At 38.3% G+C, this 13,097-nt stretch overlaps 1 protein-coding gene across 1 annotated transcript; it reads right to left on the bottom strand.

The window, feature by feature from the left end:
• Nucleotides 1–206: 206 nt before the first annotated feature.
• On the bottom strand, nucleotides 207–7,278 carry bcl6ab (BCL6A transcription repressor b). Its single transcript, XM_078264431.1, has 9 exons — nucleotides 7,218–7,278; nucleotides 4,874–5,045; nucleotides 4,416–4,637; nucleotides 3,438–4,301; nucleotides 2,129–2,256; nucleotides 1,838–2,005; nucleotides 1,614–1,744; nucleotides 1,394–1,531; nucleotides 207–1,192 (listed from the first exon to the last, which is right to left on the bottom strand). The coding sequence occupies exons 1-9, from the start codon at nucleotides 7,246–7,248 to the stop codon at nucleotides 1,049–1,051; spliced, it is 1,998 nt and encodes a 665-aa protein (XP_078120557.1). The 5' UTR covers nucleotides 7,249–7,278; the 3' UTR covers nucleotides 207–1,048.
• Nucleotides 7,279–13,097: the final 5,819 nt, after the last annotated feature.

Here is a 13,097-nt window from a genome sequence, read left to right as displayed (position 1 = left end):
CAAAACAGTACCAGACATGGGTGCACTTGACAACAGGGCAACGTACCAAATGTGAAATGCAGCACAACAGCAGTTTATAACTACCGGGGCTTACATATAGTTCAAGTTATAACGCATTAATAGTTAGTCTGGGAAGGTAGCAAATAGAGAAGTGTGAATGTAAGGCACTATTAATACACTGGTTTGTATGAGTGAACTATAATACATATAGTTGATAAAATACGGTCAAATTTTAATGATCCAGCTGACATGCATCATTGCAGCACCAAAATGTAATAGAATACAGCAAAGAAAAATTTAGAATATAAATAAAAGAATAGCAAGTGCTGGGCATGGGTTCAAACAAACAATTTTAACATGTCAAGAACATTTTAAGTAAAAATATTTGAATGAAAAGTATGAAAATATATGAATTACAGCATTATGAATATGTGCAAAATACCATCAGGCTAGAAATGATTGAAAAAAAGAAAATATCTACATAGCAGTTTTTTTAAATGAATGACAATATGTACATATTACAATACGTACCACAAACTATGAAATGGCAAAATAACAAGCCCTTGTGTTAATGACAAACTTAACGTAAATATATTCGTACTCTGCCAGCAGATGGCAATCTGAAAATATATATTATCTTATTTACAAAAAAAAAGAAAGAAAAATAACTGCATAAACTGTGACCACATTATTGGGCAAAATGCATACCAATATCAAAAGCAAAACTGTAACAGTGATTCACAATCCAATGAGAGAGAGGACTGTCCTTCAATGCTGACATTCTTTTAAGATATTTGCATTTAAAGAGAAATGCCTGCTCAAATTTTCACATTCAAAATGTACATTTTGTTGTTAGACAATCACAACGAAAGCATAAACTTCGACAATCTTTGAAATACCAAAGAGCTTACATAAAGTAATGTGCATCATTTACGAATGCATGAAGAGAGAACTTGGTTTCTCTTTGAAAAATATAAACATCTTTTGACAACTTGGCAGCTGACGCAAAAAAAAAAAAAAAATGACACCCTGCGAGACTGTAGTGGGCTCAGCAGGAGTTCACCAGGCCTGTGTTGATGTTGCTGGGAATCCTGCGATACTGAGCCTTGGTGTTAGTGACTGCGCCGTGCTTCTGTCGCAGATGAAGCCTCAGCTGACTCTTGTGTCTGAAGTGGAGGTCACATTTTTCACACTAAGGATAAAAGACAAAAAATTTAGAATCACTATTTAAAGGGACGGTTTCATCCCCCAACCCCCACAGCCACCGTTCATAGCTCTCCAGGATTACTACTCAGGATTTACAACTATTGATAGGCGCATGGAGAAGGGATTACTCTCTTTTTAGCCAGCAGACACAGTGGATAAGGAGGAAGGGACTGACGAGGAACCTTACATGATAAGGCTTCTCTCCCGTATGAATGCGCATGTGGCTCTTGAGCGTCTGAAGGTGGCGGAAGTGAGTTCCACAGATCTCACAAGGGTACGGTTTTTCTCCTGTGTGAATTAACACATGGGCGCGAAGATGGGCCACCTGAAGGAGAATTAAAACATATATCAAAACACATACACTTAAAAGCAGTGGTTTGACATTTGCAAAGCTTTTTTTTTCTCACCTGGACAAATCTGGAACCACAGGTCTCACATTTGTATGGCTTTTCTCCAGAGTGAATGCGGGTATGGGTCTTGAGGTTGGCTGGCCGGTTGAATTGAGCGCCGCAGATGTTGCAGTGGTAAGGCTTCGCACCTGGAGAAAAATCAGCAGGTTGTGCAATGACCAAAACAGTCACATCCAGGAAGTAAACTTGATTGTACTTTATAAAGGAAGTTTCAATCTTACCGGTGTGAACGGTCTTGTGGCTGGCCAGGTTGCCCTTGTAGCGGAAGGCAGCCTGGCAGAAGTCACACTTGTATGGCTTGTCACTGTGCACCTGGGCCATGTGTTCTTTCAGGGAATCTTCATCTGTGAACTTGGAGTCACACCCATTGCAGAAGTATATGGTGCTTTCTGCACAAAGAAGCAAAAAAATCAATGTAAATTTAACACACCTCTGTTGTTTTGTTTAAAATAATCCTGTGAAATCATTTGTTATAACTTAAATATAGTATGGTACTTGTGGAGTCCACTTACCACAGCTGGAGGAGGAATATTCTGAGTGCATTTTGGTGGTGTCATCTCGGCTGTAAGAGTCAGGAGAAAGGTGACCCATTTCCATGCACTGAGGGCTGTCGCAGCCACAAGAGGAGCATCTGTGGTAGCTGCACACAAAAAGACGACCACAGAGTTTAACTTTATTGAAACGATAGCCCCTTGAGATGTAGCATCTCATTTTCGAGGGGGTCCTATAAACACAAATATATAGTTATAAAACACGTACAAACAGAACAGCATTACATAACAAACATACACTGCAAATACACAGATACAGGCAGCTTGCTCACACTCTCTCACCCACAAAAACTATTTCAAGGACAGTTGAAATAAATACATTTAAAGATGAACTCAACCCAATGAAATTGCCTTTTGGATTTAGGCTGTAGCCAGTTAAGTGGTAAGTATAGACACCTCAAAATAAATCTACATAGAGAATTAAAAACAACATTAAGAGGACTAGATTAGTGTCAGAGGTGTTCTGATAGACAATATCAGCGTCATCAATAATAGGCAGCATCAACTGGGAAATGATTATTTTTCTAACTTGAAATGTAAAACAATTAATTGAGCGATAAAATGAACTCAGACAGCCATATGTTTTTAAAATAATAAAATCAATGTGGGGCTTAAAGGAGAGTTCAGGGTCAATCCAAAGTCCAAGATACTTGAACGAATGAACTCTCTCAAGGGGTGACCCAATCATCATGAAAATGAATATGCAAATCAAAAGGATATGTTTGATTGTGTCGTGTACCAAACACCATGCTGCAGGACTTCTTCTTATTCAATAAGAGTCTATTGTTATAAAAACAGTTTTGAACCAAATTAAAGTCAAACTGTAAGGAATTCTGGATTTGTAATAAATCAGAGTAAATAACAGTATCATCAGCCTAAAGATGAACATGACAGTTAGAGCATATTTGAGGTAAGTCATTAATAAAAATAAAAAAGGAGGGGTCTAAAGGTGGAATCTTGTGGTACACCCTTTTCCACAATTGCTATTCAGACTGAAAACCTTGAAAAACAACAAACTGAAGTCTATTGTTAAGATAGGCATTAAACCACAGGAGAGCATTTTAATTTAAACCAATAGAGTACAGCTTATCCAGAAGGAGATAGTGATCAACCCTATCAAAAGCCTTAGAAAGATCAATAAAAATTGCGACTGTGAGTTGGCTTTTATCAAAGGATGAGAACACATCATTTGTGAGTTTTAGAAGGGCAGTGGTGGTAGAGAAATTTAGTCTAAAACCAAAATAAATCCCACAATGAGTTGGAGTTTTACCTGATGGTGCTACAGGTGCTGCTGCTGCAGCTGTCGACACTCTGAGACATGAGGATTTCTTCTCTATGCTCGTTGACGCCCTCTTCTACCTGGACCTCATTGTGTCCACCTGCTACACCACTCCTGCAGGGGCTCAGTGAGGGCGACATGGATATAGCTTCAGTGCTGCCATTCTGAGCCTCCTTTTCATTCTCATCAGGAGTTTGGTTCATAACGATCAACTTGTACTTCTTCCAATTGCGGGCCTTGGCATCTTTGGGGCAGTCTGAAGGCTGTCTGAAGCTCAGCGTGGCGTTTCTGCTGCTGTTGGACTCAGTGGGCGAGTTGGGCTGGCAGTCAGATCTGAGGGGGCTTTGAGGGCTGCAAATCACACCTTTGCTAAACCCTGGAGACAATGTTAGCCAGCTGGTTTGTGGCTGCTGAATGCTATCTTCCTCCATAGGAGAGACAGGCCTTTGAAGGCTCCTGTGGGCTCCATCTGGTCGGATGATAGTGGTGGGGAAACTTGGGTGAGATGGCACATGGTGGGAGATGATGATAGTGGACTCATTGTGAGCCATGTTGGTGCTGGGTACCTGCGAGCATCGTTTCTGGGACAAAGCCCCTTCTCTGGGAAGGTCGCTGACCTTATGGGAACCTTCTAGCTTCCCAGCAGGGACGTGGGGATCACCATAGACGTGATAGGAACCAGAGGTGTTGATCCCCCTGAAAACGTTAGGGATGTAGCTCCTGCATTCCTGGAGAGGGGATGAGGATGACTTGTGGTTGTTTCTAAAGTCTGGCTCTTTCTCATCAACAGGCCTTAAAGCAGGGATCTCCTCAGCCAGATGTGATGACTTGATCTGTACCTCTTCAATCGGATGCCTGCAGAAACATTTTCAATGACAAAGTTATGTAGTTATTAACTCCAACTCAGATCCCTTTCATTTTTACCAAGACATTAGAGTGTGTCTTGTCACATTTTCTATTTTCCTTTACCTGGACTTGATGAACCTGTGGCAGGTGTCGACCACATGTTCCATCTGGAGGTAGATGGCTGTGTTCATGGTGGCCAGGACCAGACTGTCCTTAAGGTCCAGACAGGATGTGTACATGAAGTCCAGAAGGATAGAAAAACCCTTGGGGTCCACTTTGGGGTCTAAGCTGATGGCACTAAGGTTTGCGTTTTTGGGGTCCATGAACACAGAATAAAAGAAGCCGCTGTAAGACAATAAGAGAGAGGGTTGCACAGATGAGAGAAAATATTCTTTGCTAGGAGGTATAGATTATAGGGTGTGGCTGTGTAAGGGACAGTGATTCACTTGAGTCACAAAAAATATGTATTATATAATTATATATATAAAATGGTCCCAAAGGCAAAATTTAAAAAAAAAGAAGAAAAAATAGTCTATAGGTAATCATGCTGCCAAACTGTCAGATATTGTGATGGTGCATACCTGCAAGCCACCAAGATGGCCTTGTGAGCATGAAAATGCTGCCCGTCCACCTGTATGGTGACATCAGTCAGGATGTTCCTGCTGCGGAGGCGGTTAAAGTTGAGCAGGACGTCACCTGCATGGCGTGTGAATTGAATACAGCCATCTGCAGTCGTGGCCATGCTGTCACAATCTGAACAAGGGACAAAAATAATACATCGTTTGATCATTTTGATGACTCTAAAATTGATCCACTGCTAAATACAGGCACACAAGAGAGGTGCACATACTGTAGGCAGAGTAGAAAAGTAACAATGTGGGTATTTTTATTGTATTTATTATACTTATTATATATGTTTATTAACAGGGAACGGGTATAATAAACATAAATTTCAATACTTGAAATATGATGCATTATAAAGAGATATAGTTAAAAGCTATTTTCATCCCCAGTCCCTGGGCAGGTGAACAATAATACAAACAGTATATATATATATATATATATTACATAAATAACTGTTCATTAGTCACCAGATGTATATGGAATTTACAGTTGTGATTGTTTGATTAGTTTATAATGGTTTATACAATTAAAATTGATGATTTAATTCTTGATTCTCCTTTTACCACCTTGTTAGCATCGTGGAAAAAGAAAAAGAATCTCATGAAGTTTATTATGGAATGGAATGGATTTTTTTGCATATTGGCACCAATATAAGCATAACTCAATCAGATTTTCAGAAAAATTAATTAAGTCACATTACTTTACTATGGATAAAAAGAATATATGCACTACAAAGACATTACAAGTAAGTTTTATTTTGCAGCCTATATGGACTTTAACTTTGCTAAATTCTGGTACACTGAGGATTATCATCTTAAGACCCAAGAAGTTAAGCCAAACTTAACTCACATGGTTAGCCTATTTAACAGTCAGTAAATTATACATCAATGAACACTCATTATATAAAATGATAAACTTCTCTAATACATCTGCCTCCAGAGGTTATAATGAAAAACAAGCTTTGAACCTTAAGTGTCTTGACAGTGTTTTATCAGAGAGTGGCGCCATTGCAAAGAGAAAAGTGAAAGGGAGTTACACTACATCTTTAATGATGGCGTTATTACATGGGCTATGATTAATATTTTAAACATGCTATTATTGAAAACATTTATGTTTTTTTAGTTGGTCAACATCTGTATGCAATTTAAAACGGCGCTAATCATAATTTTGAGGCGACAACAAATCTTAGCCACAGACATTATTATAATATATCTATATATATATATATATATATATATATATATATATATATATATATATGTATATATATATATATATATATGTATATATATATATATATATATATATATATATATATATATATATATATGGAAACCCGATAATGTGGGTAGCCTATAATGTTCTCATGTCTGCGCTCGCTGCAGTTTCACAGCGTGTAACAGCAGACCAAAGTGCTGGCAGCCTGTAGGTTGTAAACGTGTTTGACGTTGAGCACATTCCGTCCTGGCTGTTCAGATTAGGTTGCCAGTACACAGAGAGGTTTCCTGTTCCCCGATATAAGTAGAACTCATCTCATTTAACCTATTAACATTTATTTCCTCCTACTCAACTAATTTATCGAGTTATCTCTTAACTTCAAATATTAGACTAAACTGAGACAGCATGATTTCGTAGGATGTGACTCCAAGGAGTGGTTATTTTGTTGCTGCGTAACTTTGGCTCTAAACCACCGAGCAGGCCAGCACAAGTCCGTTCAAGTTTAGAAACAGTGTTAAGCTGCCATGTCTGGGGACTGTTCTGTACTTTAATCATGTGTTTTAAAGAGTGTTTGCTCGATTTGAAATAAGGATAGTTATCGGCGCTGTCTTAGAGACATTAAGTAAAGTGAAAAGATTGTTTCTCGATAAAAGAAATGCGCAGAGAAATTTAGATGTGACAGAACCGTTGCGCCACTTTTGTAGCGTAACTTGACAAATGCTATATACAAATATAACAATAACATGTCTAAGTAATATTGAGCTATAACGTTAACTAAAAACTGCTGCCTTAACGAACAGCAAAGGTTAATGTCGCAAAACTGCTGCTTTCAGTCTAACGGCTGCTATGTAACATACAAGTGATCAAATTTATTCCGCACTTCCGTCTAAAACACAATCAAAGACAGTGCAGCTGTCAAAATCAACTCTCATAGTTCAAATCTGTTAAAGTTAGTTCACTTCCAGCTAAAAGTTATCACAAAATATTAAAAAATAGTCCAGCCCGGGAGCAGCCACATGAGCATCTGCTACTTCACAACACTTCTGACCTAATGCTGAGAAAATAGGAAGGAAAAAAAGTCACCTTGTAAAAGTTTCCTCGAAACTCTGTCCATCACCAGTTCTGAGAATCCAGTTCTAAGAAACAGAGCAGCTCAATTCTCGGAATTTCAACAGAGGGCCGTACCATTATCTGCTGGGCGGGGGAGCTGCTTACCGCCATCTGTGTCCTTTCAACCCTCTGCCGTCAGTATTGTACGGCATAATATATGGCTGCTCAATTATTATACTTATTAATTAACCATATTTGTAGGGTTGGTACAGAATATGTCTGAGATTTCAGCAGTTTATTTGTTATTATCCTAGTTGGTTAATCTTCCCTTTGTAGTGGATGGGTCCAAGTGCAAGGTCAGCTGACCCAGTTATAAATACCGTGGGGGATATGAGAGCATGTTGTCGCTGTAAACCACATGTGTAAACCTACCTGAGGTGCTATAAAGAGTTGAGAAAAGGCAGTCATCTTATCTTCTAAGAATTTAAAAGAGAATTCCCCCATATTAGGTTTTTCTTCTTTAACATCTCCCCACTACGTTTGTGCTTGATTTAAACGTTGCTCGCTCTGACAGCTGCATTTTTTAGCAGTTAAAGTTGCAATGCTGATTTAACTGTATAGTTTCTGCTTTGGCCTGGAGCCATGCTTCGTCTGTTTAAATTGATTAAGAACACTTAAAAGTAATACATTTCCTGGCAATATGTTTACGGGAATACTTTCTCTTAAAGTAGCCTACATTTTATATAGCCTACGTTTACAGTAAACATTTGATTAGCCTCCTGGGGAATTCTGCAATACTGACAATTAACTTTGTGTTAAAATTGATCTCACATCTGAGAGTATGTGCGTCCTATTTTTAATGTCACACAGGTTATAGATATCAATGTGTGTGTGTGTGTGTGTGTGTGTGTGTGTGTGTGTGTGTGTGTGTGTGTGTGTGTGTGTGTATGTGTGTGTGTAAAGTCCTCAATTCTCCAAAAGGCTCACTTGTACTTGTCTATGTTCGCACCACTTCCTGTCTAACATCACAGCTGTATATTTATTCGTAACACAGAATCCTTATGAGTATACTTACTGATGAATGAGGCAACAAATCAGGAACTAACTGCTCTTTAATGAACAACTGACTTTCCTGAAAAACTGCATCAAGAACTAATGTATGTAATAAATTATGTAAACCAATATAATGATAAGATGATGAAGAACAGACTGCTATGTTAGCTATAATGAACCAGTGTGTAATGACATGTTCTTAGATATCTGACCACTTTCCTAATGACTTGTTCCTGATTAACACCAAATCCGCTGCTAAATGTCACAAAACCAGTACTTATATATATATATATATATATAATATATAATATATATATTTGTTAGTATTTTTTGTGTCCTTCAAGAAAAATGCTGTGGTCCTTACTAGTTCCTTGGTAACTACGCAGGATTGTGTGTGCCTCATGCAAAGTGTTACCTTAATCTATTCTGTAACCTGTTTAATTGTACATATAACCTCAGCTACCCTGCACAGTATCTTAAACTGTACCTGGTAATGCAGCCAGCAGGCTTTTTCTTTAGCCAAGTGCATGTTATCATACGGTATCTAACAAATTATGAAGTATTATTTATGTTTTTCAATTGAATTTTTGTTTGAATGAAAACATATTCTGTAAGTACTTTTGTGTTGAATTATAGCACATTTCAAGCAAGCACATACAACATGATGATTTCCCCCTATTTTACCTTCCTGATTCAGTCTAATCTATTGGTGAAAAACAAAAGGGTTTTCTGTGTTTTTGAATATATAGGCTAGCATTACAATCTGTTGGCATCCCCTTTCACCCTCACAGTGAGCTGCAGTGAGGCTTTGCTAATATTACCACATGCCAATTATCAACAGTGGTCTTGTGCATGCATATTTTCAACAGCTCATATTGCCACTGCAAACACCTTTGTTTTTAACCATGCATTGATAAACTAGCTTCCAATTCAAGTTTCAATTAAATTTTAAAAATCCTACAATGAACATAATCAGGGCCAGAAGTGGGTACAATGTGTAGGTCATATTTAGCAACATTAAACACAAGTAACAATACTAATTATATTAGTTTATCCTATTGTTCGTAGAAGTCTTCTACATATATTATGTTACTGCTATAATTATCAGCCACACATAAAACTGTCCAAAATAAGCTTTTAGGAGAAAAACAGCAACCTTTCCCATCATTATTTTTACTGTATATGTTGCAGAAAAGAAAAATGCTCAGACTGAATTTTCCCCTGTGAAATAAATGTGCAATGCAGCTCAACAGGTCTAAATTACAGCTGTTCAGGTGGCTATGGCAACAAAGAGGTCTATTTCTAGTTAATGGTTTCACTCTAGATGTTTTTTCCCTTGCGGTTATCTTTAGTGGCCCAAGTTTCTGTGGGTTGTTCATCTTCACATCCTTTGAAAGAAGCAATAGTTTCTGATCTAAATGAGAAGGCACAAAACATGTTCAGTCAGTAGGGGAGCCTTGATTTCCTGGTTTAGTTGTTTATTTGCAGGCAAGACGATGCATAGATTTGATCAGTCAGCCTTTCCTCTGCTCATATTGATGCAGCATATTTACGTCACATTAGGGTTTAGCTGCAGTGCAATAGTAGATAAGCTAGAGCAGATGTGAAACATTTAAGACTCAAATCAACACAATCACACTAACATGGTGCTTCTAATTTGATTTGCAGAATGAATGTCTGCCAGTTTGTTTTCCTTTCAAGGAAGGTCTGATTCTTTCTGGACCACAAAAAAAATATATCACCTCAATCTGCTGGAAGTGGAAAAAAATGTGTCAATTAAACTCTCCACTCCAGTGACTTATTATTGTACTTCCACAATGTATTGGGGCTTTCAAGAGACAAAGTAAAAAAGAATGGTAAAAACCAAAGCAGCAGAGGCTGAGATATCCAGACTTTTAATCTCTTGTGGGTCAAGTTCCAAAAATACTGGATCCTACATTTCCCATAATGCAACTCGATAGTCAGTTAGACACTCCTTGCCAGGTACATTTTCACTTATTTCAAAGTCTACAGTTTCCTCCAAATTTGTAATCTCCGAGCCCACTCCGAAATAACCATGATGCCATCACTATGACGTCATCAGGGTTATTTTCTTTTGAAAGCCCATGGATGTTTTATTAGTATAAGCCCCTTTAAAAGTTTTCACTGACTGAGGAGCACTAGTAAACTAATATCAGTGATATCATTGGTGGAATGCCCCTTTAAAAAGATTTAAAAACACAAACGTTGGAGAAAGATCATGTTCAACAACACATTGTTTCTGATCATGTGTGCCTGTGTCCTATACATCAAACAGACGTCCTTTTTCACTTTCTGCGGGGCCCATCTGAAGAATGCATTTAATGAAAACAACACTGCATGGGATTTTTCCAACTGACCCTGAAACAAATTTGTTGCCGTTCTCCTCTGCTTCTCGGGCTGGCGAAAGAGGCTGTGCTATGTGTTAACAAGCGTTCCCCCACCCCCTCTCGTGAACTCCGCTGACCCGGGGCCGAGAAGCAGACGGATATCAATGTGCCTGTCCAACAAGACCCAGGCACATGGTTGCCTGGCAGGGATCAAAGGTCATGTCAGTAAAATATGAAACTAAAACTAGCTCAGTCTTTGCAGACACATAGCCTTAGGGCGAAAAGAGGGAAGTATTCATTTCTGTTGAACCAGAAGCATGCACTTGAATTTGGGGAGTAGCATGCATGAGAGAAAAAAAAAGGCAAGATAATGACACTGTTGTTTTCCATACCACAAAAGTACAAAAGTGCCACAGAAAGGCAACAAAACAATAATAATATGAAGCTTGTTTGTGATAAAAGTGTATAAGGGTGAAACAAGATGCATGGAAATACATGACTCATTTATTTATAGCACAAAGTTCAGTGTCATTTTTCAGCAGCTGTTGAAGAAGTATACACACTGCACACAACCCATGAAACACTGATAAAAAGGGTTCCCATAGTGAACTTTGAACTGCTTTCATGCAGCCTGTGTGGGACTTAGTGAGAAGTATACTGTATATTTAAACTGCTGGTGGTATGTAGTTTTAACATAATAACAGGTGAACTTTAGGTGACCCGGTTGCATCAAATATACCACCGTGTCAAACTGCCAATAATGTGCTTTGCTGCACAGATAAGGGGGGGGTAAGTTATTTTACATACATTCTGACTTTTTATGAACCCCAAAATTATTGATTCATTTTAAAAAATAATTGGGGAAATAACATAATTGTTAATTGCTGTCTGAAGACACTGTAAAAATGTAAAAAGAACTCATATCAGTGATATTCCGAAAACCTGATGACATCTTGGTCTATGATTTGGTCACCAGTTTAGTGTGAATTTAAGTAGGCAGCATTCTGACATGCAGTTGGCAACATTAAAACATGTTTTAATGTTGATGGACCAGACTGGCAGCTTTCTGTCAAGTGAAACATGGTTCAGTATATCTGTCAATATTTCAGAACACATCTGCATGTCTTCCGTGTGAAGTTAAGTTTCGTGAAAAGTACATTTTGCTCCTTCAACATCAAACAGGAAACCCTGCTCTTTATTACTTTCATATTTGTTGTTTCCACAGCCTGGCTCGGCACCAGAGATGGGACGTTTCATGGTAGGCCATTGAGTTTCCTCTCAGTGCTTGTGATACAAATCCTTTGTTTTATAATCATACTCTTTTTTTTTTTTTTTTTTGCTAAAAGGCTTCACCACATTTTATTTTTGTCAAAGCTACAGCTTTTGTTGTTGTGCGCTGTGGATTTTAGCAGAGCATTGCTGTTCCATCGAGATCATAACAGCAATGAATTAAAAAGAGCAAACGTTTTATGTTACATCAAGCAAGTTATTAACAGTGACAATTCAATAACATTTAAAACAGTCATTTAGGGTCAACATTTCCACTCTACATTGAGTTCCTGAGAACTTGCTGAACCAAAAACAGGCCAGTTTGCAGTGTTTCTCAACGCTGACCAAAATATAAATCACAGTATTTTGGATCATCTCGCTGGTTTCAGGTCACATGAGGACAGAGACTCATGGACTCGTGATCCGACCTCAAATAAAATGCTCAGAGGGGATACATGAATGGTGGCTTTGTTGCACCTCAAAGAATGCATCCTTGTATTTGTAGGTGTCTAAATGGATTGTACATGCAGAGGAAAGGTCAGTGCTGAGGACCACTCTGTTCATTGAAACATATGGAAAGTTATGTGTCACTGCCTGGGGCTTGTCTGGACAACATACTCTTGTGTAGTCCAAGTTTACTGAAAATATATTAATGGACAGACCAGATTTGTCACCATAAGGCTCATCTGACAGCACTAACAAGATTGCTTTTAAATCTTTATTTTATTTGCTTTAATTTCTACTGTTTTATCCTAAAAAAAGAATTGAGCATACATGGAATGTGAGGCAATACGTGTACAAAGTAAATCTAAACGTATTGCAACACTCTACATGATATCTGTGGAAAAGTACCAGGGGACACCGTGTCACTGTGGCGGATTCCCTTGTTGTTTTACAACTAAGCCTCATGGAGGAGATGAGGAGGGGGCAGGGCTGTGTGTGTGTGTGTGTGTGTGTGTGTGTGTGTGTGTGTGTGTGTGTGTGTGTGTGTGTGTGGTTATGAGAGTATGTTTGTGTGTATGCATGTGAGAGAATGAGGGACATTATTGATGTGATTGTGGGTGCCTTTCCAGTGGTTTAGATTTGGAAATTCACTTTCACAATAGAGCAGCTTAGAACATTTGGATGAGGCCAATGAATGGGGAATGATGTCTTTCACCTCAACAACTACCTCCACACTTTTAACTCAGACAAGTTGACTTTACTTCAAAAACTGAATGGAGAAACTAATGCTAATAGATTG

The sequence above is a fragment of the Sander vitreus genome, chromosome 12 (genome assembly GCF_031162955.1).
Source record: "Sander vitreus isolate 19-12246 chromosome 12, sanVit1, whole genome shotgun sequence".
Classification (NCBI taxonomy): Eukaryota; Metazoa; Chordata; class Actinopteri; order Perciformes; family Percidae; genus Sander; species Sander vitreus.
Note: the sequence above shows the minus strand (reverse complement) of the source record. Positions and strands in the feature narration are given on the sequence as shown.

What these genes read in the sequence shown, in the direction of transcription:
- bcl6ab (XM_078264431.1), bottom strand. Translation starts at nt 7,248, where the DNA reads ATGGACAGAGTTTCGAGGAAACTTTTACAAG. An exon ending in AGCACCTGTAGCACCATCAG is followed by an intron (nt 2,257 to 3,437) that starts GTAAAACTCCAA and finishes TTTTGTGTGCAG; the next exon opens with CTACCACAGATGCTCCTCTT. An exon ending in CCACAAGACCGTTCACACCG is followed by an intron (nt 1,745 to 1,837) that starts GTAAGATTGAAA and finishes ATTTTTCTCCAG; the next exon opens with GTGCGAAGCCTTACCACTGC.